This window comes from Hevea brasiliensis, chromosome 15 (assembly GCF_030052815.1).
Source record: "Hevea brasiliensis isolate MT/VB/25A 57/8 chromosome 15, ASM3005281v1, whole genome shotgun sequence".
In the NCBI taxonomy this organism is placed as follows: domain Eukaryota; kingdom Viridiplantae; phylum Streptophyta; class Magnoliopsida; order Malpighiales; family Euphorbiaceae; genus Hevea; species Hevea brasiliensis.
The window spans coordinates 6,851,816-6,879,309 of record NC_079507.1 but is presented as its reverse complement, the minus strand read 5'-3'; the positions used below and the strand labels follow the sequence as shown (position 1 = coordinate 6,879,309).

Genomic DNA, 27,494 nt, shown 5'->3' with positions numbered 1-27,494 from the left:
AATTTTGCATGTTTTCAGGAATCTTATATGTGTGTACTCAAAGAAACACATGGGTGATGTTCCTGAACTTACTGAGATGAAGAAAAGAGCGAACATACAAAGTTTGAAGGAGATGGCTGTGATTTTAAGGTATTTCAATTACTTCTTGATTAGGTCAAACTCTTGTATATGAAATATATGGTGGGCCTGTAATTTAGGACTTGTCAATTTTTTGCTATTTCTATTACTTGTATTATATATAATTCAATCTGTTATTAGATTCTTTGGAAAGTGATTGATTAACTCTTGTGGCTACTTGTTCTAGTCATCATTTTTTTCTCTGTTCTCTTTTCTGTGATAGTAAAACAGTAATAATGAGTTTCTCACCATTTTTTTTTTCTTACAAAAATGCAAGTCTGGTTGGTGAAGTATTGGGTTTGTTAGTCATGTTATTATGGAGTTCCAAAACCACTGGGTTTCTTTTGGTTTGTCCTTATGTTTTTGTTAATTGTTTGTGCTTTTTTACAACTGACTAGTTTTCATATCTTGTATAACTTGTGCATGGAAATTTTTTTTATCTGTAGTACTCATGTTACGTGTCAGACTTGCACAACTTACTAGAACAGAGAAATAGGGAGAGAGGGATAGAAATGTCTGTGTTGAGAAAAGAAATAGAAAGGGAAGAATATTTAGAGAGAATTAGAGAAGAGCAGAGACAGAAAGAGAGTGGAAATAGAGAGGGAGAAAGAGAGGGAGGGAGAAGAAGACAAAGAAGAATTCTGCATTTTTTATTGATTTTAGGAATGCCTCAATTACAAGTACCTCCCTCATATTTATACCAACACTTACTTCTTGTAACAAAATAACAGAATACTGCCCTTACCATTGCAGTCAGCCCACCTAAGTCAACTCATCAAGCTCTCCCATCCCTTAGTCATAACATCATATAAATGGAAGAAACAACGGAAAGAAAGATGCTAATGGATGACTAAAACTTGAAGGAATCATCCCCTTTATTATGATTCAGATGTACTTTTTTGTCCCTAAGTCCTTCCATTTTAGTGTTTTACATTCTATCACATACATCCAGTTTTTCTATGCATCATTTTTGAAAGAATTGAAATCATTTTTTGGATCAGATCAAACTGTTATGAGCAATAGATTAATTGAAGATTTGAAGGTGGAGCCTTAGAGCTTATTTTGTGAAAATGAATTCCTAAATGATTTTGTGGAATTCATTTAATCCAAGTCTTGAAGTGTGCCTTTGAAATTACACCTTTTTAATAGGTATTTCAAATTCATACTCACATGAGTTAAAATACAAATTTAGTTTCTATTCAAAGAATCTACCTAAATAAAGAAACCTTTATGTTATAGTATTAAAACTAAATTATAATGTTCAAAAGTTTTATTTCAAATTCCTACCTATCCAAAAGAAACCTTAATGAAATTCATTTGCAAATGAAATGAATTTCATATTCATATGTTTTAAACATAATGCTAAAAGAACATTTGAATGGGCAAGTATTTGTGGAAGGGTCCAGTTAATATGATAAACCGCTATTCCAAACTGAACATTTATTTGTACCAACTAAAAAAGTCTTAGTTTCTTTAACAACTAATCCTTGTATATTTTTTAATTAGTAAACATTGACAAATTGTAGTATCATTCTGGATTTGGATTGCATATAATGCTTAAAGATTTGTGTAGGAATCATAATGATTTGGCCAAAGCTAAAGGGTCTACATGAGTGGTTTCAGGTCTTAAAGTGACAAAGGAATTTCAGACTGAAATTGGGAAGGGAAGAAGGATAATTAAAAACTAGAAGAGTAGAATAAGAGAAGTATAGCAATCACTTCTGGGTTCAAAATATTTACATTTTGTGATGAATGCACTAGTATCTTTTTGCATGAGGCTTATAGTTATTTGATGTTGCTCTTTAGATCCTTGTTTTACGCTAGTTAGATATTGTAAAACTATAGGATAACTGATTGACGTGGGACTAAAAATTTTAAAACTTTAACTAGAAAATACATTTTAATTGAAGGCCAAAAGGCATAGCATGTCTGAGAATTTTCGAGATATGTGAATTGCTTACCAGAACACAATTATACAATATATACATATATTATATGTCTTTCTATTTGTGTACAACATTTAAGTATCAGCACAGTAACTTCAAAAAGGCAAAAAGAGAACTAAATATTGAAATTGGCTAAGGTTCCATGTGGGGCTTACTTTGATGGATATTTCAAAGCACGGTTTGGAATTGAAGATAGCAGCTTCAACCTTGTAAAAGTTCTTTAAATGGTGCCATTGATGATGTTTTTTGGTTGATTGTTGGGCTTCGATTAAGGTTCCAACTCGTAAGCTCATAACCTTGGAAATGACTCTAGTATCATTGAGTCAAAGCTCATTGGTGATTTTACTCTTGATAAATGCTGACAAAGACTTCCATTCAAATTCTTGCAACGTAGAATTTAGAAATGTTCAGCGAGACCCTATCTATTAGTATTACACATAGATATTAACATAACTAGATTTGCTGTTTATTGACAAACTTGGGATTTGCAATATGCCAATCTCAGGTAAGATCAATTTAGGATAATGTGATCCTTTGTAAATGTGTTTCTAAGTAATTGCCCCATATATCCTATATCTATCCATATGATGAAGAAGCTATGTAATAAAGGGGATTCTTATTTGTACAAATGATACTTTGAACTTGGAATGCACTATTTAACCTAACCCCAATTGATGCAAAGGGATCTTGTCTATTACATGATTTTCATGCAGATTATGCATTTGTCATATGTTCTGTTCTTTTTCTTGATATTCTCAAGCATACACACTAGCATTCTATGTATGAGACCTTTTGAATACAGGGATAGGTCACAAATAGTGTGGATTGCCCCAAGTGGTGGTAGGTACCACCTAGATCCTCTGCCTGGAGAATGGTATCTGGTAAGCATTTTTCTTTTCCTTTTTTTTTTTCTTTTTTTTCCTTTCCTTTTGTTACCTTATTTCTTTTTTTGGAAAGAAAAAAATTGGAAAGATTGTGCTTTTAGATTGTAGTTTTTTTTTTTTATATTTCTTCATACTAAAATAATTTACAAGCATTCTAATTTATATACAAAGGCTAGGACTAACTAGGAAACTAATAATAGCCAATAAATGCAATGATTCCTAATTATATTCTAATTTATAGCCAATTTACACTGATTAAGAGATTTACACTAAATGACGGACTAACACTCCCCCTCGAGTTGGTTCATGTATGTTGCACATGCCCAACTTGCAAATTAGGGTATGAAACCCCTTACAACTTAATCCCTTAGTGAACACATCAGCTAACTAGTCATTCGACCCTATGTAAGAGATACTTAAGGAACCATTGATAACTTTTTCTTTTATCAAGTGTCTGTCAATCTCTATATGCTTGGTCCGATCATGCTAAATTGGATTGTGAACTATACTGATGGCAGCTTTGTTATCACAGAACAGGGACAAGCCACTAGTTTTCAGCAATTTTAATTCCTCCATCAACTTTCATAACCACAATAGTTCACAAATACCTTGAGCCATTGCTCTAAACTCAGCCTCTGCATTGGATCTAGCTGTCATATTTTGCTTTTTGCTTCTCCAAGTGACTAGATTACCACCAACAAAAGTACAGTAACTTGATGTCAATCTCCTATCATCAAGAGATCTACCCCAATTTGCTTCTGTAAAGGCCTTAATCTGAAGATGACCATGCTTTGAGAAAAGAAGTCCTTTCCTAGGTGTAGATTTTAAGCATCGCAAGATATAGAAAATAGCCTCCAAATGAGGTTCACGAGGATCATGCACATACTGACTCACTAGACCCACTGTATATGCTATATCTGGTTTGGTATGCGAAAGGTAAATCAGTCTGCCAACCAACCTTTGATATCTCCCAATATCCACAGATTCCCTAACTCCAGCTTGCAATTTGTGATTTGCCTCAATGGGAGACTTTGCTGGTTTACAACCTAACATTTCTGTTTCCTCCAACAGATCTAGTATGTACTTTATTTGAGAAATAAAGATTCCTTTATTTGATCTGCCAACCTCTATTCCAAGAAAGTACTTTAGCCTTCCCAAATATTTGATTTCAAACTCCTGTGCTAGTTGTTCCTTTAGATGAATCATTTCTTCCCTATCATCACTAGTTATCATAATATCATCCACATTGACAATAAGCAGAGTCATCTTACCCCTATAGTGTTTTATAAACAAGGTGTGATCAGCATTGCTTTGGCAGTATCCAAAAGAAACCATAGCCTTATTAAACCTGTCAAACCATGCCCTAGGTGACTGTTTGAAACCATACAGTGCTTTCTTCAATTTGCAAACTTTTTCTTTGGTCTTCCCATTCTCAAACCCTGGAGGGATTTCCATATATGCTTCTTTTTCCAAATCACCATGTAGAAAGACATTTTTTACATCAAACTACTGCAAATCCCACTCAAGATTTACTGCACATGATAGTAAAATTCTGATGGTATTCATTTTAGTAACATGAGCAAATGTTTCCTGGTAATCTACCTCATATGTCTGTGTAAAGACTTTTGCTACCAGCCTAGCCTTATACCTTTTAATTGAACTATCTGCTATATTTTTCACAGTGAACATCCACTTGCATTCAACTGGTTTTTTTCTCATTGGAAGAGTAACAAGTTCCCATGTCTCATTCTTTGCTAGAGCTTTCATCTCCTCCACCATGGCTGCCTTCCATTTTGGATCAAGACATGCTTTCTTCCAATCTTGTGGGATAGAAATAGAGAAAATAGACAATAGAAAGGCTCTATAGAATGGAGACAAAGAATCATAGGAAATGAAGTTAGAGATGGGATGTTTAGTACAGGTTCTAACACCTTTTTCTGAGAGCAATAGGAATATCAAGATCATTATTAGAAGAAAAAAGAGTAGACTGAGAATTAAAATTAGACTCTTCAGGAACCAAAGGAGACTCATCACATACCTCAGGATGTTCAGGAATTGAATCCAGAGATTCCGGTTGATCAACAGTCTCCTTGTGACACCCCTTATCCGTCTACAGTGTAGCCGAGCAAGATATGCCACACAGTGTGCTGAAGCACCAAATCATATTTTCATTACAATTTACTCTTTTTAATTCATTTATTTATAATTTTGATTAATCTGAATTTTTCGCAAATTTTATAGAAAATTCGGCAGAGTGCCGGCTGTAAATTGAAAAAACAGTTCTTCTGAATCTGTTAAAAACACTTCCAATATAATCACATTATCAATCTCAGTCAACCACCAACATATTTCCACAATTTCTCAAATGACTTCAATATTTTAAAATTCAATTCATTTCATGTCATACTCAACTCAATAAGAAATACTCAAATTTATTACTAAACATAATTTATAGATGATTACATCAAAACATAATTACATGAGTTTATAATATACATGACAAAATAAAGGTCTGATTACACAAGTTTACAAAATACAAAATATCAAAAGTAGCCTAATGTCCTACCAATGCACTGCAAATGTGAGGTGACTCTGGACTCGGTGTGCAGATCTGAAAGTTCACCCAGTCCGAGGTCTGCTGGACTCCCCAGCTATGTCTCCAGTACCTGCGCATGGCAAAAGCGACGCGCTAAACAATTCTGCTTAGTGTTGACAATATAAAATAAAATAACTAAAATAACGTAAATATGCAGAATGTATGTTTACATTTTATGTAGAATTAATTTCTGGCATTTATTGCAGTATTATTCGATTAAATTTTGATAAAATTTATTTTCATTGTCCGAGTAACCCATACTAATCGACTGGACTGGATAAATGGACAAGTTGGTCAAAAATCATCTCTGAAGACGAAAAGACCAAAACGCCATCCGTTTGGCTTAACGAGCTAAAATTGTGTGTACTGATTGAAAATTTTTTTTAAGCCTTTTCTTGGCATTCTAATGCCATAGAATCCTTAATGACTATTCTCTGGAGTCCCAAAAATTATTTCATAAAGTTTTCCCTAGGTCTAGGGTTGCTAGTGGCCTTCACCTTCACTTCCCCTTCGGGTTACTCATCACTTGGGTTTTGGCTCGTTTAACCTTAGTGCATTTCATTCCTAAAAAATTTTCTTGATTTTTATGAGCATTATTTAGTTTATTTATAACTCCTCATTCTAGTCTATTTATAATTTCAAACATTCTAGCTGCCCGGACTGACATTGGTCGCCGGAATAGTAGACTGTACGGACTAGCTAAAGTGAGGATGTTACAACTAAAAAATTTTCTTGATTTTTATGAGTATTATTTGGTTTATTTATAACTCCTCATTCTAGTCTATTTATAATTTCAAACATTCTAGCTGCCCCGACTGACATTGGTCGCCGGAACAGTAGACTGTACGGACTAGCTAAAGTGAGGATGTTACAATTCTAGTCTATTTATAATTTCAAACATTCTAGCTGCCCGGACTGACATTGATCGCCGGAACAGTAGACTGTACGGACTAGCTAAAGTGAGGATGTTACAACTTGTAACATCCTCACTTTAGCTAGTCCGTACAGTCTACTGTTCCGGCGACCAATGTCAGTCGGGGCAGCTAGAATGTTTGAAATTATAAATAAATGAATTAAAAAGGGTAAATTGTAATGGAAATATGATTTGGTGCTCCGGCATACTGTGTGGCATATCTTGCTCGGCTACACTGTAGACAGGTAAGGGGTGTCATATTTAGTGGTATCAGAGTATCGGTTTAGGCGTTTCTGGGCCTAGATAGAGTGCATACCATTGCATTGCATTTGTAAGTGTTGAGGTGATACTGATGCAAATCTATTTGTTTTGTTATTTTGATTAGGATATGGATCCTGCTTCTCAAAGAGCAGTTGATGAAGAGGTGGAGAGTCGTGCTCCACCAAGAGCTGAATCTAGAGGCAAGGGAGAATCTGCTCCACTAGCAGCTGAGGCACCTGCTCAACCTCAGTTTGCATTATTTCAGTAAATGACTGAATTTTATCGGTAAATGATGGGGGCAATTCCACCACCACAACCACAGCCACAACCTTCACCAGCACCACACAAGTCCCATTTAGAGAAACTGCGAAAACATGGGGCTTTGGATTTCTTTGGAAAGAAGGAGGATGACCCTATGACAGCGGAAAACTAGTTGAATAGAACAATCTGAGTATTGAAACAGCTTCATTGCACCTCCGAGCAGAACCTGGAGGGTGCTGTGTCCCTACTTCAAGATGATGCATACTAGTGGTGGGACACAGTAACCAGTGAGGTGCAACCGGATCAAATTACTTGGGATTTCTTCCTTACAGAGTTCAGGAAGATTTATGTCAGTAAAGTGTATTTAGAAGAGAGAAGAAGAAAATTTATCAATCTGAGACAGAGGCAACTATCAGTGGTAGAGTATGAGCGAGAATTCATCAGACTGAGTCGGTATGGGAGAGAGATAGTCCCTATAGAGGCAGAAAGGTGTAGAAGGTTCGAAGAAGGGCTCAATGACAATATCAAAGTCATGATAACAGCATTGGAGATCACGGATTTTGCCAAATTAGTAGATGCTGCATCGAAAGTAGAAAGAGTCTGAATAAATGAGCAAAATAGAAGGGAAAGACAACAGAAGAGGGGTCCAGGTCAGTCTAGTACATTCTCTGCTCCCAGTAAGAAGAGTAAGGGTCCTCCTGCTCAGGGTTCAGGACAACCACAAGTTCAGGGTCAGTCCCAGGGGCCCAGACTACAGTTCACACCTAGGAGAGGCCAGTCCACACCATCAGTGGGTAGCTTTCCAAGGACGGTGTTCAGGGGACCAGCCCCAGCATCTTCTGCCTGTCCATACTGCTAGAAGTGGCATAAGGGGGACTATTGGCGAGTGACTGGTGCATGCTTACAGTGTGGATCTACAGAATATTAGATCAAAAATTGCCCGAAAAGGACTACTACAGTTGCCCCAACACAAGCTGATAAGTCTGCCCCTACACCTCAAAGGGGTAGGAAGCCCGGTAAATCTGAGGCAGTTGGTCCATCACTAAGGCCTGCATCTGAGTCGGCCGAGAGGCCAGAGACTAGAGTACCTGCCAGAGCCTATGCCATCAGAGCTCAGGAGGAGCAAGATGCTGCGGACGTCATCAGGGGTACGTTCTCCCTCTACAACATATCTGTGCATGCATTGGTGGATCCAGGATCCACTCATTCATACATTTGCATCAAACTACCCGTAGAGAGGAGAGTTTCAGTAGAGAAGAATGATCAAGACATTCTGATCACAAATCCACTAGGCCACAGTGTGATAGTGAATAAGGTGTATAAAGGTTGCCCGTTGAGGATTCAAGGGTATGAATTCTTGGCAGACTTAATTGAATTGCACTTCCACGAGTTTGACGTGATTTTGGGAATGGACTGGTTGTCACATCATCAGGCAATAGTTGATTGCAAACTGAAGAGGATTTCTCTGAAAACTTCTGAGGGTAATGAGATTACTGTTGTGGGTGAAAGGACAGATTTCTTGTCCAATGTTATCTCAGCTACAGTTGCAAGAAGATGGATGAGAAAAGGTTGTGAAGCTTACCTAGCACACGTGGTTGATACTAGGCAAGCTAAGCCGAACCTGTATGATACACCCACAGTAAGAGACTTTCCAGATGTGTTTCCTGAAGAATTGCCTGGTTTACCACCAGAAAGGGAAGTCAAATTTGCTATTGAAGTAATGCCGGGTACAACACCAATTTCTATTGCTCCTTATAGGATGGCACCCACTGAATTGAGGGAGTTGAAAATTCAGTTTCAGGAGTTACTCGATAAGGGGTTCATACACCCTAGTGTGTCACCATGGGGAGCTCCGATGCTGTTTGTGACGAAGAAGGATGGAACCTTGAGATTGTGTATTGATTACCGGCAGTTGAACAAAATAACTGTGAAGAATAAATATCCGTTGCCCAGAATTGATGATCTGTTTGATCAGTTAAAGGGAGCCGGTGTATTTTCAAAAATTGATCTCAGATTAGAGTATCATCAGTTAAGGGTAAAGGACGCAGATGTGTCAAAAACTGTATTCAGAATGCAGTATGAACATTTTGAATTCCTAGTGATGCCGTTTGGGTTAACAAATGCACCAGCAGCATTTATGGACCTTATGAATCGTATTTTCCATCCATATTTAGATCGATTTGTAATGGTCTTTATTGATGATATTCGGGTGTATTCCAAGACCAGGGAAGAACATGATGAACATTTGAGGATTGTTCTGCAAACCCTGCAAGGAAAGAAACTGTATGCTAAGTTGTCTAAGTGTAACTTCTGGATGAGTGAAATCTCTTTCCTTGGACACATAGTATCAGCTGAGGGGATTAGAGTGGATCCCAAAAAGATAGAAGCAGTGATGGAATGGAAGCCTCCCAGAAATACAACTGAGATCAGAAGTTTCTTGGGGCTAGCTGGGTATTACAGAAGATTTGTGAAGGGGTTCTCTCTCATAGCTGCTCCAATGACCAAGTTGTTACACAAAAATATGAAATTTGGCTGGAACGACAAGTGCCAAGTAGTTTTGAGAGGCTGAAGGCTATGTTGACAGAAGCACCAGTGTTAACATAGCCAGTGTCGGGAAAGGACTTTGTGGTCTACAATGATGCCTCGCGTAATGAGTTAGGGTGTGTATTGATGCAAGAGGGAAAAGTGGTCGCCTATGCTTCTAGGCAGTTATGGCCATATGAACAGAACTACCCTACTCATGATCTGGAGTTAGCAGCAATTATCTTCGCATTGAAGATATGGATGCATTATTTGTATGGTGAAAAATGCTACATCTATACAGACCACAAAAGTCTGAAATATTTGCCAACTCAGAAGGAGCTCAATCTTAGACAGAGGCGATGGATTGAGTTCCTGAAGCATTATGATTGTGTGATAGATTACCATCCTGGGAAGGTAAATGTAGTTGCTGATGCCTTGAGCAGAAAGTCCATCACAGCTCTAAGATCACTAAATGCCCGTTTGTCCTTAGCTCAAGATGGAGCTATTTTGGCTAAGTTACAAGTGAGGCCATACCTGCTACAGCAGATACAAGATGGGCAGAAGGCAGATGAAAAATTAATGGCTATTGTGGGTAAAATTCTAGAGGGAAAGGAAACTGATTATGAGGTGAAAGCAGATGGGTGACTGTACTACAGAGGAAGAGTGTGTGTACTAGATGATGGGGAATTGAAGACTAGTAATTCTCAAAGAAGCACACACTAGTGTTTATGCTATGCACCCGGGAAGCACAAAAATGTATAATGATTTGAAGCGTCATTATTGGCGGCCTGGTATGAAGAGGGATATAGCTGACTATGTGACTAAGTGTTTGACATGTCAGCAAGTTAAAGCAGAACATCAAGTTCCATCAGGATTGCTACAGCCTATAAGCATACCTGAATGGAAATGGGACCGGGTCACTATGGATTTTGTTAGTGGCCTACCTCTCACCCAGAAGAAGCATGAACCTCTCACCCAGAAGAAGCATGATGCAGTATGGGTGATAGTGGATAGATTAACGAAGTCAGCACATTTTCTGCCAGTTAGGACTGACTATTCACTGGAGAAGCTAGCAGAATTGTATATCAGTGAGATAGTTGGACTACATGGAATCCCACTTTCCATCATATCTGATTGAGACCCAAGGTTTACATTGAGATTTTAGAAAAAGTTGCAAGAACCCTTGGGCACACAACTCCCCTTTAGCACGGCTTTTCATCGTCAGACGGATGGACAGTCGGAACCAGTAATCCAGGTAAACATAAAAATTAATAAATTGAAATGATAATAACAATGTGAATTATGTGATAGATCTTGGAGGATATGCTGAGGAGTTGTGTCATTGAGTTTGAGGGGAGTTGGGATAGATATCTCTCACTGGCAGAATTTGCATATAACAATAGCTACCAAGCTAGCTTTCAAATGACTCCATATGAAGCACTGTATGGGAGGAAGTGTAGAACCCCAGTATGTTGGACTGAATTGGGCGAAGATAAGCTGGTAGGACCAGACCTGGTGAAACAGACTGAGGAGAAAGTGAAAATAATCAAAGCAAATTTGAAGGTTGCCTCAGATAGACAGAAATCTTATGCCGACTTGAAGAGAAAAGAGATAGAATATGCAGTTGGCGACAAAGTGTTTCTCAAAGTCTCACCATGGAAGAAAGTACTGAGGTTTGAAAGAAAGGGTAAGTTAAGCCCTAGGTTCATTGGCCTATATGAAGTTATTGAACGTGTGGGACTAGTAGCCTATTGGCTAGCTTTACCACCAGAACTGGATAACATCCATAATGTATTCCATGTGTTTATGCTAAGAAGATACCGCTCAGACCCTTCACATGTCATTTCCATGGAAGAAATTGAAGTACAACCGGATTTGACATATGAAGAAGAACCTATACGGATCCTAGCTCGTGAAATGAAAGAATTGAGGAATTAGCAGATTCCACTGGTGAAAGTGCTTTGGAGGCATTACAACACTGAGGAGGCAAATTGGGAAAGTGAAGAAACGATGAGGCAACAGTTCCCTCAACTGTTTGTATCAAGTAAATTTCGAGGACGAAATTTTTATTAGAGGGGAAGAGTTGTAACATCCTCACTTTAGCTAGTATGTACAGTCTACTGTTCTGACTACCAATGTCAGTTCGGGCAGCTAAAATGTTTGAAATTATAAATAAATGAATTAAAAAGAGTATTTTGTAATGGAAATGTGATTTGGTGGTCTGGCACACTGTGTGGTATATCTTGCTCGACTACATTGTAGACGAGTAAGGGGTGTTACACTCTTGCTCGATGGCTATATCTGTCTTGTTTCGTTGAGTATAGATTCTCAAATCTGGTCCATTCAGTCTCCCTCGAGATTTAGGTGACTCCCCCTGAGTATTATTATTAGGTATAGGCTTTAAACCCAGATTTTCCCTTTGAAGTTGAAAGTTGGGAGAGCACAAAGATGGGAAAGACACCTTTTATTCCTTCCTATACTCCCCCTGAAGAGGTGGATGGAAATAAGATTTAGATTCCCTAAAGGTAACATCCATGCTCACAAAATATTTCCGTGTAGGAGGGCGGTAACACCTATACCCTTTCTGAGTACTGGTATAACCAACAAAGACACACTTGAGGGCTCGAGGTTCTAACTTCTCCCTATTAGGCTGATGAACAAAGTAAACACAACTAAAGACATTTGGAGGAACAGTATATGAATTTTTACCTTGCAAAACCTCTAAAGGACTCTTAAACTCCAAAGTCCGGAGTGTCATCTTGTTAATAAGATATGTAGCAGAAAGAATTGCATCCCCCAGTAAGGTTTGAGAATATTCATTGTAAATATAAGAGATCTAGCAACCTCAAGTAAATGTCTATTTTTTTTATCTCAAACACTCCATTTTGAGCACTAGTGTTAGAACAACTACTTTGATGCAAAATTCCGTGTGACTTCAAATATTCCTGAAAAATTTCATTCATATACTCTGTACCATTATCAGTTCTCAGTATTTTAATATGAGCAGCAAACTGGGTGCTAATCATTTTGTGAAACTGCTGAAAACATAAAAATACTTCATTTTTCCCTTTCATCAGATATACCCAAGTTAACCTACTGCAACAATCAATAAAGGTTAAGAACCATCTATAACTTGACAAAGACACAGTTTAAGTAGGCCCCCACACATCAGAATGGATAGTCATAAAAGGAACTGAAGCCTTATTATTTATTGCAGGATAAGATTGTCTAGTATATTTGGCAAACTCACAAGTATCACATACTAACAATTCAGTTTTGCATTGCTTAAACAAAAGAGGATAAAGTTTCTCTAAAACAGTAAATGAAGGATGTCCAAGTCTTCTATGCCACTGAATAATTTCTTCCTCAGCACCCATAGATTGTCCTAACATGGCCTGATCAACACAATCATTCAATAGATATAGCCCATCTTGCAGTCTACCACTGCCAATCGTTCTCCCTGTTATCAACTCTTGAAACACACAGTGAGTGGGAAAAATCCAATTTTGCAGTTGAGAGCTTTTGTGATAGAACTTACAGACAAAAAGTTAATAGGAAAGCTACACACATATAAGACAGAACTAAGACTTATAGTAGGATTGCATTTAACAGAACCTGTTCCAGAAATATTAGATAAGGATCCATCCGCAATGCGGACCTTTTCTTTACCTGAACATGGAGAATAGGATATGAATTTATTCGAAGAGCCTATCATATGTTTGTTTGCTCTAGAATTTATAACCTAAGATGAATTATTATGATTGGCAAGAAAAACATTACCTGAGTTGACGAATTTAGAAGAGGCAATTGTAGTGGATTGTGATTCAAGCTGTGATAAGAATCGTCTCAGAGTCTGTACCTCTTCATTGGAAAATATCCCAATGATAGCAGTATCTTCAGAAACACTCATAGCCTTAGATACATTGACTTGTGATCTAGCAAAACCCATCCTTTTTCCTCCATGCCCTTTAGTTGGGCAGCCGTGCAGCTTTCAACATTGTTCTTTGGTGTGCTGAGATTTTCCACAGTAGTTACAATACAAGTTATCCTTATCTGATGGACCATATGACTGTTCTCGTAAGGAGTTAGCCAGTGTTATCAAGGCGAAAGGCGACACTAAGGCAACAAGGGACCTTACCACCTCAGTCGAGAGGCGAGAGGAGAGGCGAGGCGAGGTGAGGCTTTTTCAAAGCAAGGCGCCGTAGCCTAAATTGTCAAAATTATAGTAAAAATGTGTACTTATAACATGAAAATTCATACTTTTAACTAGTTTGATATGTAAAAAAATACATATTGAAAAGGAAAAAAAAACATATTATTTACATTATGTTTATATGTAAGATAAAAAAATTGGAAATTGTGTGTACCTGTATTTCTAGCTTAAGTAAAAGATAAAAGTGAGACTGCAAAATTAAAACTCATAGCATAAGTAATAATATAAATAATAATAAGAGATGTTAATATAAAAGGAAATGAAATTGTGCATACCTGCATTTCCAACTTAAGTATAGGATAAAAGTTGAGGCTATAAAATTGAAATTCATAGCCTAAGTAACAATACTAATACTAATACTAATACTAATAATAATAATAAAAGTTGTTAAATCATTAAATAGAACATGCAAATTCTAGAAGTTCAAACTTTAATAAATAGAAATAAGTCATAAGTTATAACAATCCAAATACAACAAGTATATAAAAAAAAAAAAGAACTTGTAACTAAAACTACTCATCATCAAGATTTCCAAAATCATCTTCATTTTCAATAGCTTCCATCACAAATTCTTCCTCCTCTTCATCATCATCAACTTGTGAAGAGGATGCACCCCTCATTGAACGAGACCTTCGAAATGATGGAGTTTTAACTGGTGTTGATCTTTGTAGAAAGAGATGATTCTCCTTAATTTCAATTAATCTGTACATGGGTGTATATATATATATATATATATATATATATATATATATATATATATATATATAATTGATTCCTATAATTGTGTTCTACTAATTAGGAAGAAATCCTAAATAAGAAATCCTAAATAAGAAATCCTAAATAGAAATACAGAATACAAAATATACAAAGAAATAATATAGTGATTGACTTTCCATAACACTTCCCCTCAATTTTGAGCATAGATGTTAATCATGCCCAACTTGTTACAAATATGGTCAATCCTAGCTCCATTCAGAGCTTTTGTGAAAATATCTCCTAACTGCTCTCTAGTTTTGATGTGTCATGTTGAGATGATCTGTTGTTGAATCTTTTCACGAATAAAGTGACAATCAATCTCAATATGTTTGGTCCGCTCATGAAACATTGGATTAGAACCAATATAGAGAGCAGCTTGATTATCACACCATAATTTCGCAGGCAGGGAGGTCTTAAAACCTGTCTCATCTAGTAATTGAAGTATCCACATTACCTCACATATTGATTGTGCCATGGCTCTGTATTCGGATTCAGCACTAGATCGAGAAACTACACTTTGCTTCTTGCTTCTTTAAGACACCAAATTTCCTCCAACAAAAATGCAATATCCAGTAGTTGACCTCCTGTCAATCTTAGATCCAGCCCAGTCAGCATCTGAAAAACATTCAACATTCAAATGCCCATGATTACCATATAACAAACCTCTTCCTGGAGCGCCCTTCAGATAACACAAGATTTGTCCCAAGGCTTCCGAATGAGCAACAGTTGAGGAAGACATAAATTGACTTACCACACTAATAGCATAAGCAATGTCAGGACGAGTGACTGTAAGGTAGTTCAATTTTCCTACCAATCTCCTGTATCTCTCTGGATCTTCAAACAACTCACTATCCCCTGCTAACAGTTGTAAATTTGAAGTCATTGGTGCACTACAAGCTTAGCACCTAATTTTCCTGTCTCTGTTAATAAATCGAGGACATATTTTCTTTGAGACAAGAAAATACCCTTCTTACTTCTCATAACTTCAATACCCAAGAAATACTTTAACAATCCCAAGTCTTTGGTCCGAAACTGGGTTTTTGGAGGAAGTTTTCAGAGATGAAAAACCTGCAGAGTCACTCCCAGTGATGACAATGTCATCCACATAGACTACTAGGAGAATTAGACCAGTCTCAAATTGCCTATAAAATACTGAGTGATCATATTTACTCTTTTGCATACCAAATTCCTGTACTGCTTCACTGAATCTCCCAAACCAGGCCCTAGGACTTTGTTTCAAGTCATAAAGAGACTTTCGAAGCCTACAAACTTTACCCAACTCCCGCTGAGCAACAAACCCAGGTGGTTGCTCCATATACATCTCCTCCTGAAGATCATCATGAAGAAAAGTATTCTTGATATCCAATTGGTGTTGTGGCCAATCATATATAGCTGCTAAAGAGATAAACAAGCGAACAAAAGTAAGTTTAGCTAAAGGAGAAAAAGTGTCAGAGTAATCAACTCCATATGTCTAAACATATCCTTTTGCTACAAGGCGTGCTTTTAACTTAGCCACAGAACCATAAGGATTTATCTTTACTGTAAATACCCATTTGCAACCAATAGCTTTCTTACCAGTGGGCAAAGGCAATAGTTTCCATGTACTATTAGCATCTAAAGCCTCCATTTCCTCTTTCATAGCAGCACACCAACCAGGATGAGACAGTGCCTCACCAACAGTATTAGGGATAGGAACAGAGTCTAAAGAAGTAACAAAACACAGAGAACAAGAAGACAATTGATTATAACAAAGAAAAGAAGAGATAAGGTAAGTACATAAATGTTTACCTTTACGAAGAGCAATGGGTAAGTCTATATTAGAATCATGATTAGTATGAGGTATAGGATCTCCCAACGAAGTAGCTGGTGGAGGATTTGAGTCAGGAATCTCCAATCTCCTCGAATAAACATGAACAACGGGAGGTCGAGTAGGTCTATAGACAGATGGAACAAGCTGTGGGAGAGGACTAGACATTGGTTGGACAGTATATATTAAGAGATCATCCTCCTCCTCCTGACTCTCATACACAGATGATTGAGGAAAAAATGGAGTGGACTAAAAAAATGTGACATATGCAGAAACAAGATAATGATTAAGAGTAGGAGAGAAACAGCGGTACCCTTTTTGCAGTCGGGAGTACCCAAGGAAGACATATTTGAGAGACTTTGGATCCAATTTAGTAACTTGTGGACGAACATCACGCACAAAATAGGTACAACTAAAAATACGGGGTTCAACAGGGAACAAAAATTTTGTAGGAAACAAAGCAGTATAAGGAATATCCCCATTAAGGACAGAAGACGGCATACAATTAATCAAAAAACATGCCGTAGAAATTGCATCCGTCCAAAAGTGTTTAGGAACTTTCATCTGAAAAAGAAGAGCATGAGTTACCTCAAGAAGATGCTGATTTTTTCTTTCAGCTACGCCATTTTGGGATGGGGTATCCACACAGGAAGACTGATGAAGAATGCCATTTTGTTTCATATAAGACCGAAATTGTGCTAAAAAGTATTCTTTGGCATTGTCATTTCTTAATATGCGTACAGAAATATTAAATTGAGTTTTAATTTCATTACAAAAGGCACAAAAGATAGAAAATAACTCAGAACGATTCTTCATTAAATATAACCAGGTAACACGAGAGTAATCATCAACAAAAGTAACAAAATAAAGAAATCCAGTTTTAGAAGTAACAGAACAAGGACCCTAAAAATCAGAATGAACTAACTCAAAAGGGGATGAAGCCCGTTTATTGACTCTAGACACAAAAGGCAAATGATGATGTTTTGCAAACTGACACGACTCACATTCTAATACTGATAAAGACTGAAACAGAGGACATAGCTTTTTCATGGTAGACAAAGAAGGATGACCCAATTTACATTGAGCTTCAAGAGGTGTTAAGGTATTGGAGCAAACAAGCGACCGCAGTACATGATTTTCTAAAATGTAGTGACCACCTGACTCATGTCCTCTACCAATAATCTGCTTCGTCATAAGATCCTGAAATAAACACTGGTCAGGAAAAAAGGAAACAGAATAATTTAAGGTACGAGTAAGTTACTAACAGAAAGTAGATTAGAAGAGAATTTTGGTAGACACAAAACAGATGACAAAGAAATTGACGAAGTCAGGTTTGCAGTTCCAGAACCCATGACACAAGAAGTAGAACCATTAACTAAAGTAACAGTAGAGGAAGTGAGATTAGACTTAAAAATAGATACAAGACTAGAATTACCTGTCATGTGATCTGTCGCACCAGAATCAATAACCTATTTGGATGAGGAAGACACAAAGCATGTAGTGGATTTACCTGACTCAGCAATTGCAGTGACAGGGGAACTGGTAGGCTTTAGAGATGCCTGATACTGGGAAAACTGTGCAAAATCCTCTGCAGATACCAAAATAGTTTTCTCAGAGGAAGATACTATAGAATCCTCTGCTGCTATATTTGCCATCTGTGATCGCTGATTTTTCCTCTGAAGTTGCGGACAATTATATTTTGTATGGCCAGGCTCATGGCAATAATAACAAATGACTTCTCTTGAGTCCTGATTAAAACTAGCCTCTCCATTACGCTGATTACTTCTATTGCCTGTAATTCCTCCTCTACTTCCTCTTCTATTACCCTGTTGTCCATTTGGATTACGGCTAATACAAGCACTACTGGCAGATTGTGAAGATTGGGTACTCTCTGTATGAAGGATCCGTGTAAACGTTTCATGCAAAGAGGAAATCTCAGAACTGGAGAGAATCTGAGATTTAGCAGTCTCATACTCTGAAGGAAGGCTTGCAAGAAAACTCATAACAGCCAGTTGCTCCCGTTGGGCCTGCTGAACTTTCACATCAGGATTAAAAGACAACAATACATTAAGTTCCTCATATACCCGTTTAAAATCCATAAAATAAGTCGTGAGAGACTTATCCTCTTTTTCAGCACGGTAGAATGCCTTACAAACATCATAAATACGGGAGATATTCCCTTTATCAGAATACAAAAATCTAAGTAATCTATCAATTCCTTAACAAATTCACAGTGATTAATTAAACTAATTACCTCACTGTGAATCGAGTTTCGAAGCTGCAAAAACAACCGAGCATCCTCCCTTAGCCAAGTTTGTCGTGTATCATCTGTAGGTGGATCTTTAGTAAGGTGATCATCCTTATCAATGCTACGCAAATAGACCCTAACAGTCTTACTCCACTCCAGGTAATTCGAACCATTAAGTTTGTGTTCTGTGATCTTAGTCATCACCGGAATCACATTAGAAATAACATTCTTATAGTTTGCCATTTGTTGAGACAAAGAAAACTAACCGAAATGCTAATCCAAAGTGCTTACAGCAGCAAAATAATTTAAAATCACAAATCAAGCAAATACTAAAATAGGATCTGAGAGCCAAACCTCAGAAGTCCTTTAATGGTATACTGGATCAAGCAACAGCACACAGTGGTGGAATGAGGGGGTTGAGGCGACGCCGGCGATGTTGATCGGAGTCAAAACGGCCGGTCGACGGCCAAAGTCTCTCCTGAGCTTGGTGGTGAGAACAAATAGTCACCCTAGATAGATGACCTGCTCTGATACCATGTAGAAAGAGATGATTCTCCTTAATTTCAATTAATCTGTACATGGGTATATATATATACAATTGATTCCTGTAATTGTGTTCTACTAATTAGGAAGAAATCCTAAATAGGAATACAGAATACAGAATATACAAAGAAATAATATAGTGATTGACTTTCCATAACAATCTTACAATTGATCTCGATTCATAACGAGATTCAGAAACTCCAGCTGCTCTACCAATATCACCCCAGGTCAACACATCATCCATGAAAACAAGGGTATCATCATCATCATCCCCATCTCCCTTTTCTAATTCACCAAGCAATCACTCGTTACTTTCATCAATATTTGCCAAATCAATTGGCGTGGTGATATCCCCAAAGGTGTATTGGCGTAGCAACGCTCTATTGTACTTTACATAAACCAATTTATCAAAGCGTTCTTGAAATAGCCGATTTCTTTTTTTACTATGAAGGTGTCATTAATTTTATAGTAACAAGTAAGTTAAACTTAAAATTGAAAAGATTCAAAATAAAGTAACAAAGAATATTAAATATAATAATTGTTTTTTTTACTTACATGCTCAAATACACTCCAATTTCTTTCACAGCCACTTGCACTACATGTGTGACTCAGAACCTTTATAGCAAAGTTTTGTAGGTTTGGAGTTGATGAGCCATATGTTTTCCACCAAGTAGCTATTAAAATATAGAATCAATGATTGTCAAACTCAAATTCATAATATAATTAATAAATGAGTAAGATGAAAAATTAATAAAAATATAAATTAATAACCTGGAGATTTTGTTGTTCTTCCTCTAATAGCAGAAGGATAACTAAACGTCCCTGTAGCTGCCTTGTACTTTTCAATTTCATCAATAATCATGTCAACTTTTGCTGAATCTTGTTCCATTTTACGAATGCACGAAAGCAAGCCTGAATTCACTTCTTCATCACGCTCAATTCTCATCTTATTTGGATAAAAAAATTATGGATTCAAGAAATATCCGGAAGCATGCAGAGGACTATGCAATTGAACTGACCATCTTGCATCAATAATCTTAAAAATATTCTTATATTTCTCTTCATTACCATTGAATGAGTTGGCAATAGTTTCTTTAGCCCTATCCATAGCTTCATAAATATATCCCATAGCTAGTTTTTTTTCATTATCAACCAATCGAAGCACACGAACAAGAGGACCAGAAACCTTGAGAGCATATACAACATGATTCCAGAAGGCAGGACTCAAAACAATTCTTTCACACTTTTTGCCCTTCACCTCTTTAGCCCATTTACTAGTTGTCCAGTTCTTTGAAGTAAACATTTTTCTAATGTTGGCCTTCTGCAAATAAATCCTTCCCAATGTAATGAAAGCAGTAGCAAATTTAGTTTGCTCTGGCCTTAGCAATTCTACTCCTTTAGTAAAACTCCGCAACATATTCAAAACTTCTGAAGAGCCATATATGAAACGAGTAAGCTCAATAGCTTTGCGAAATGTTTCTTTGAAAACCCTTATTTTAAAAATATCTTCCAACATCAAATCTATACAATGGGCTGCACATGGAGTCCAGTATAGATGAGGAAAATTTGTTTCTAATATTCTTCCTGCCATAAACAAATAGATAATTCATTTCATTAATAATAAAAATAAATAAACAAATAGATTTTTCTTTTAATAGATAATATTAAATAACAATTATACCTGCTGCAACATTATTTGATGCATTATCTATAACAACTTGAACCACTTTTTCAGGACTAATTTCCATCAGTTCTTTCTCAATCAAACTAGTCAGCAACGCTGCTGTCTTTGACTCATCACTAGCATCCACTGATTTAATAAACACGCTTCCTTTCGAGCTATTAACTAAGAAATTAATCAAGGTTCTCCATTTTCTATCTGTCCATCCATCACACAACAATGAACATCCATAATTTGCCCATTCTTTTTATGAGACTGAAGAAGTTCATTTGTGGACTGTGCTTCCTTATTAAGTAACCTAAATCTAACCTTATGATAACTTAGAGGTTTAATTTCCTTTCCATAATTTCCTATTGCTCGAATCATTTCCCCAAAGCTATCATAATTCACAGCATTAAAAGCTATTCCTACATTATACATTCATCGTGCTATGGCAACACACGCACGCTCCCTTAACTCCTTAGCTGGGCTATTTTCATCAACAGTAGTTTGCCTCACACTTTTTCCCATAACAACCGATTTTGGAGAAAAATAAGCATCAATAGGCCCTTTATTGCTTTGTGGTGGTAGAATTTTTGCTCTTTTTGAAGCACTAGAACCACTACCATGAATTATTCTCCTTTGTTTTTCACTACCAATTTCTTGCACATCATCCTCTTCCTCATTTTCGTCAATTCCTAATGTTTCAACATTCTCAAATTCAGGCGGTCTTTCCATATTCATGACTGATTTTTGCTCTCTTTTTTTACTAATAAAGTCTTGCATTTGACTTCTCACATCTTTTGGACATTTTGGACATCGAACCACATTTTTATAATCTCTAGCAAGGTGTTGCTTGATTCTATTAACTCCCCCTTTGCAAACTTTCATACAGTAAATGCACTGAAGATCATTCGTATTATTTTCATTAAGTTGAATCACATGTGCCCATTCTGGTTCTGTTCTTTTACTGTCAGTAGAAGATCTCGTTGTATTACACTGATTACTCATCTATGATCTAACAAAAAAAAAAAAAAACATAATTAAAAAGCACAAAAAAACACTATAAAGGTTGTGTTATCTCAATTCAATAGTTGCAACAAAAGCAACAAATATAAGAAAATAAGAAATTAAAGCAATAACTATCAATTCAAGCAAACAAGAAATTAAAATATTAAGCATTTGATTTATTTCAATAGTTTGCATAATTATACATCATGCTATATTGATATATTTTAAAAGAATTTATAATACTAACAATAATGTGACATTGAATTAGCATATTACATAATCACATAATTACAAATTCACAATACCCATTTAATTAATACATTACATAATCACAATTACAAATTCACATAATCACAATAGACACAATTACAATTACATAAATTTAATTAGCACATTTAATTACCTATTTTATAAAAATATAATCACAATCACAATTACATAAATTTAATTAGCACATTTAATTACCTATTTAATAACATAATCACATTTAATTACCTATTTAATAAAAATATATCACACAATTACAATTATAAATTCACAATACCCATTTAATTAGCATAAGTAATAAAATGACATGACATTAAAATTTTAATAAATTTTTAAAAAAATTGCTACTGTAAAAAAAAAATTGTTGGAACTTGAAATTCTAGCAGCATGCCTGCATAAAATGGGAGCAGTGCAAAAAAAAGAAGAAGAAAAAAAAAAGAAACTGATCCAGGTCGCAGCAGTGAGAGGAGAACAGAGGAGATGATAGTGAGAGGAGTAGAGAAGAGCAGAGAAGAGGAGAAAGCATCGTGAAGATGAGAGAGAGAGAGAGAGAGAGAGAGAGAGAGAGAGAGAGATGACGACATACTTGATTTGCTGTTCTTGTTTAGTCTGTTGCTGGTGGCTTTCTTGCTTCTTCAAACTGCTGCTGGGTAGGTGGACTGAAGGTAAGTCACGATAGATTAGGGCTTCTTTTATTTTTTGACTGTTAAGAAAAAAAAAAAACAAAATTTCCTTTTTTTCACAAGGCGGCACCTTGATGCCTTGTCGCCTGTCGCCTTTCAGGTCCGGGGCGTTCGCCTTGTTTCAGTGGTCTCGCCTTGGCCTGGGGAGTCGCTGGAGCTTTGCCTCGCCACGCCTCGCCCAGCGCCTCCTCTCACCTTTAACAACACTGGAGTGAGCAGCCAGCCCAGCCTTATCAACAGCTGTAGAATTGATCATGACACTCTTTCTGCTATCCTCCTGCTGAACATAAGAGTATGTCTGCCTTAAGGTGGGCAAAGGATCCTTACCAAGCACTTGGACTCGAATCTGATCATGCTTCACATTTAGCCCAGCAAGAAAATCATAGATGCGCTCATTTTCAACCAATTTTTGGAACTTAACTGCATAAGCCGGACATGAAGCCTGAAAGCCTTAATAGAAATCCAACTCTTGCCATATACCACTCAATTCCGCATAATACTGAGCAACAGTCAACTCACTTTGTTTCATTCCATGAACCTTGTTATTAAGCTCATAAACTTGTGTATCTTTCCCAACTTGAGAATAAGTCTGAGAAATAGCACTCCAAATGGTAGCGGCACTGTCCAACAGTAAATACCTACGAGCTATATAAGGTTGCATAGAATTGATGAGCCATGACATAACAAGAGAGTTCTCCAACTCCCATTGGCTATAGGTAGAACTAGTACTTTCTGGTTTTTTTCTATCTCCAGTGATATACCCCTGCAATACTCGAGCCTGAATGAACAGTAGAAAAGATCTAAACTATGTCAAATAATTAGTTTCATCCAACTTTACAGGATTAATTTGTAAAGAGGGATTATCACCAACAAATCCAGCCTTTGTTTCAGAGGCTTTCTTCTTTTCATCAGTCATTTTTCAATTAAAAAAATAGGTACTGAAACAGAAAGTAAGAAACTGAGCAACGGAATGTTCCAAAAAAAAAAAAAATGCAAACCAGGTGTGAAAACACGTTGGTTAGAGACGCGCTGGACAGGGAAGGTCGTCGGCAAGAGGCGTGGTCGGAGAAATCACCAAAAAAAAGGGTGCACGCGTCGGCGCGTGAAGAATGATGCGAGACTTCTGGAGGTGTGTGAGCTCACGCGCTTCACCGGACGGCAGCTGGACTCCGGGCGTAGGCCGATCGGCTGGTGTCCTTCCTCCTCAAGTGGGTGGTAACTGTCACCTCCCTTCCTAGAACGACGTAGAAGCTTGAACAAAAAAAAAATACCCATAACTACACTGTTCACGCCAATAAATTTTGGCACTGTTCTGATACCATGTAGAAAACAGAGAATTTGAAAATTTTCTTTTATATTTCATACTAAAATAATTTACAAAAATTCTAATTTATATACAAAGACTAGGACTAACTAGGAAACTAATAATAGTCAATAAATACAATGATTCCTAATTATATTTTAATTTACAACTAATTTACACTGATTAAGGGATTTACACTAATTGAGGGATTCTAACATAGATTTATTTTTAATTCTTTTTGTCAGTTTAAGCATCATTTGTTTAATGAGGTTTGAAATTGCTGCAGGTTTTTCTCATAGCCTTCAATTTTCTAGCAATCTGGGAGTTTAATGCTTGTGTGATAGTGCACCATGGACTTAAAATCTTGCTAAGCACTAGAAAGTCAACTTTTTCTAATTTTAAAATTATGGACAGCACTCTGGAAATAGCCAACTCTCTGCTTTAATGTTTATTGCAATCATGGCCAGGTCCTAAAATTAATTACATGTAAATTAACACATAAATATTGAAATTGAGCACACATTCTAATAAATACTGTGGCCCAGTATTGATGGGTTTATCATTTTATATCCTTGCAATGGCTATGTTGGAAATTAATTTTACATGTGATTAATTTGATTGTGATGGCATGGCTATGATTGCACCCAGTAGCTAAAGTATAAGCTATAACTGACTATTTCCAAAGTAAGGACAACAATTACATGACTACTTTTGTAATTAACCCATAATAACAAAATAAATGTTTCACTAGGAATTAAATTCAGTGTTTTAACTTTTAAAAGATATGATGTAAATGTTATGAAGTCTTTAATTGTTGGTTTACTTTATTGTCATTTGTATTTCCTTTTTCCTACATTGCTTATGTTATGGGTAGTTTCCTTTGTTTTCTGTGTTGCTTAAATTGTGGGCATTTTCCTTAGTTATTGTGGATTGTTTCCTTAGTTCATGGGTGCTTGAATTTTGGGTAGTTACCAAGTTAATTTTGGGAATTCAATGAATTATTTATTAGTTTGGGAATTCAGGGTATTATTTATTTGTTATTATGAAAGGAAAGAACTAGTGATATTTCAGCAACGTTGAGTTTCCTTTGAACTCAGAGATCGAAGAGTGCTTTCTCATTAACGAGCTCTTAACCATTCACTTACAAAATAGGTAAGAAAGGTAGAAATTCCCAGGAGCACAAATTGCCGACTGAAATCATCGCAGATTTTAGTTTGCAAAGACCCATAACCAGATGACAAACGGGGGCCTGTAACAGTAAATTACCTGTAGAGCACTTGTTCATTAGAGCCTAAGTAGAATTATGGTCAATTGGGAGAGGAGGATTTGTCGTGCATGTTTACCTATTTCTTTCTAGATCTAATAAATTCAGTAACTGGTTGGAGAGTCTGCTCAAATGCAATATAAGTGAAGAATCATTGTGTTCACACTTGTTTTTCTTCTGTTACCTCATCACTTTTTGTCCAATTTACTCTTTTCTAGACCTAGGAATGAATATATTTACAATTTTTTTCTAGATTGTCTTTCCAAGTTGTGATCTGAAGATACAATTTAATTTAAAATATCCTCGCTTGAAGGGGTGCCAATGTTGCATTGTTTGAATCTACTTGATTTACGCTTCTGAGGAGTCTGTCTCTGGCTAACAGCAAGGTGGCTATAGAGTTTTTAAGGAGCTCACATTTGATCTGAGCATTCTTGCAAATTATGACTAGTTGAGGTTTTCTCGACTTCAATTAGGACGCTAATCACAGCATCTTTGGTGATGTTTTGCATATCTTCTTGTTCAAAGAGACAAAAACAAGTGTTATCATATCAATGAGGACTATGTTTCTTTTTGTGATGCCTTTATATTCATTCATGATGATATAAGTGGGGCAGGCACCATTTGATGCTGCGTCAGTGGACAACATGAGAAGGCTTGCTGAACATTCTGGTGCTCCAGGACAATATTTATCCCTATTGTGCCATGACATCATGCCCCCTCCGCCACAGGTATATGCTTGTTTGACTCTTTATTTTTCTCGTGACATTATCTCTATAACACATTTGAAATCTTCGGGTGGAAAAAGAGATTGGAGAGAGAAAAATGATCTCCTTTCATGGGGCTGGATTATCAATTGCACCAGAAATTTGTTTTCTGAAATTGCTGTTGCTTGTGAAAACCCTGAAGAGGTTGGTCCTAGTTAATACTCTGGTTATGCACCTTTGACATTTACATAGATAGTTCCTAATATCTTCTTTCATTAGATAGTTCCTAATATCTTCTTTCATAATAGTATAAATCCTAAAAGAAGCAAGTAATTTTGCTCTTGAAGTGAGAAAAAGCAATATAAGGAAGAAGCAAAATATCTAGGCTGTAACATGCTGCCAGTGACAGATCACTGAACAATCTGAGCCTTATGTAATATATGATTTTTATAATTACGTGCACGCATTAACAAAAACAAAACACATTAAAAAAAACAAAACTTTGAACATGCATGATTTTACTATATTAAATCTGATTTTGGAAAATTAGAATTTTTTTTGGATAATGAGCCTTATGAATTGCAGTATTATTTTGCTGTAATTTTATATTTTTAGAAAATTAGAATAGCCTAATACTGCAATATCAAGCCATCGCTGTGGATTTAACAACTTTTGCTGTATTAAATCTGATTTTGGGAGCAATTATGCTGCAAGACAATGAGGGAACTGTTTTTCATAATTAATTAGACATTTGAATGTCCTTTTTATTTTTCAGCTAGTGAGTTGCATAAAAGACACTTAACTTATACAATAAAATCTTGGCAGTAAAAATTCTTCTTCATATAAATTTTAAACAGATGCTATAGAGCTTAGGACAATAATGAATTTTGATTTCTAGCTCCTGTGATTTGTTTGTAGATGGTAATTAAGGACATATTTTACCACCTATAAATAATTGTAAAAATACCATCAATTGTCTCCCCTATAAGATATGTCACTTGCTTGTTAAACCAGTCTTTTGTGATTGTCCAATGTTTTGACTGATGATGATATCTACTCTAGAACTTCTCATTTGTTTCTAAAGAAGTTAAAGCCCTTGCATACTGTCTTCTGAATGTTTCTAAATTGCTTGACCTTTTCTGTAACAGGTTAAGGAAGCATATGCACAGGTTCTATATGATTCTGTGATTAAGCAATGCAATGTGCCTAAATCTGCCATACATGGCAAACGAGGACTAGAGGCATCAAGTCCAACTGTTTCTTTGTCACAACAGTGGAATTAATCATATTTTGTATTTAACTAAGTATTTTTCTTCCTTAAGATTTATTAATTAAGTTGGGATGAGGATCTACTGTTTCTTGTGGTCCTGAAATCAAACCCTTCGTCTTAGCAGAATTAAGTCATGACAGGGTCATGGGCGATGGATTATTATCAAATATTCATAAAAGGCTAACTGGAAGGAAGCCACATCATAAAAAGTTGTTAACATCCTTCTACATAGGGGAAAAGAGTTAGAGGAGACGCTGTAAGACT

General features: G+C 36.4%; 1 protein-coding gene across 1 annotated transcript; it reads left to right on the top strand.

Annotated features, from left to right (window-relative positions):
• Positions 1–7: 7 nt before the first annotated feature.
• Positions 8–27,494, top strand: LOC131173856 (glycerol-3-phosphate acyltransferase, chloroplastic-like; the record flags this gene model as incomplete). Its single annotated transcript, XM_058136451.1, has 4 exons — positions 8–129; positions 2,866–2,944; positions 25,871–25,984; positions 27,109–27,494. Coding segments are annotated over 4 exons (450 nt in total), but the record flags the coding sequence as incomplete, so codon positions are not given.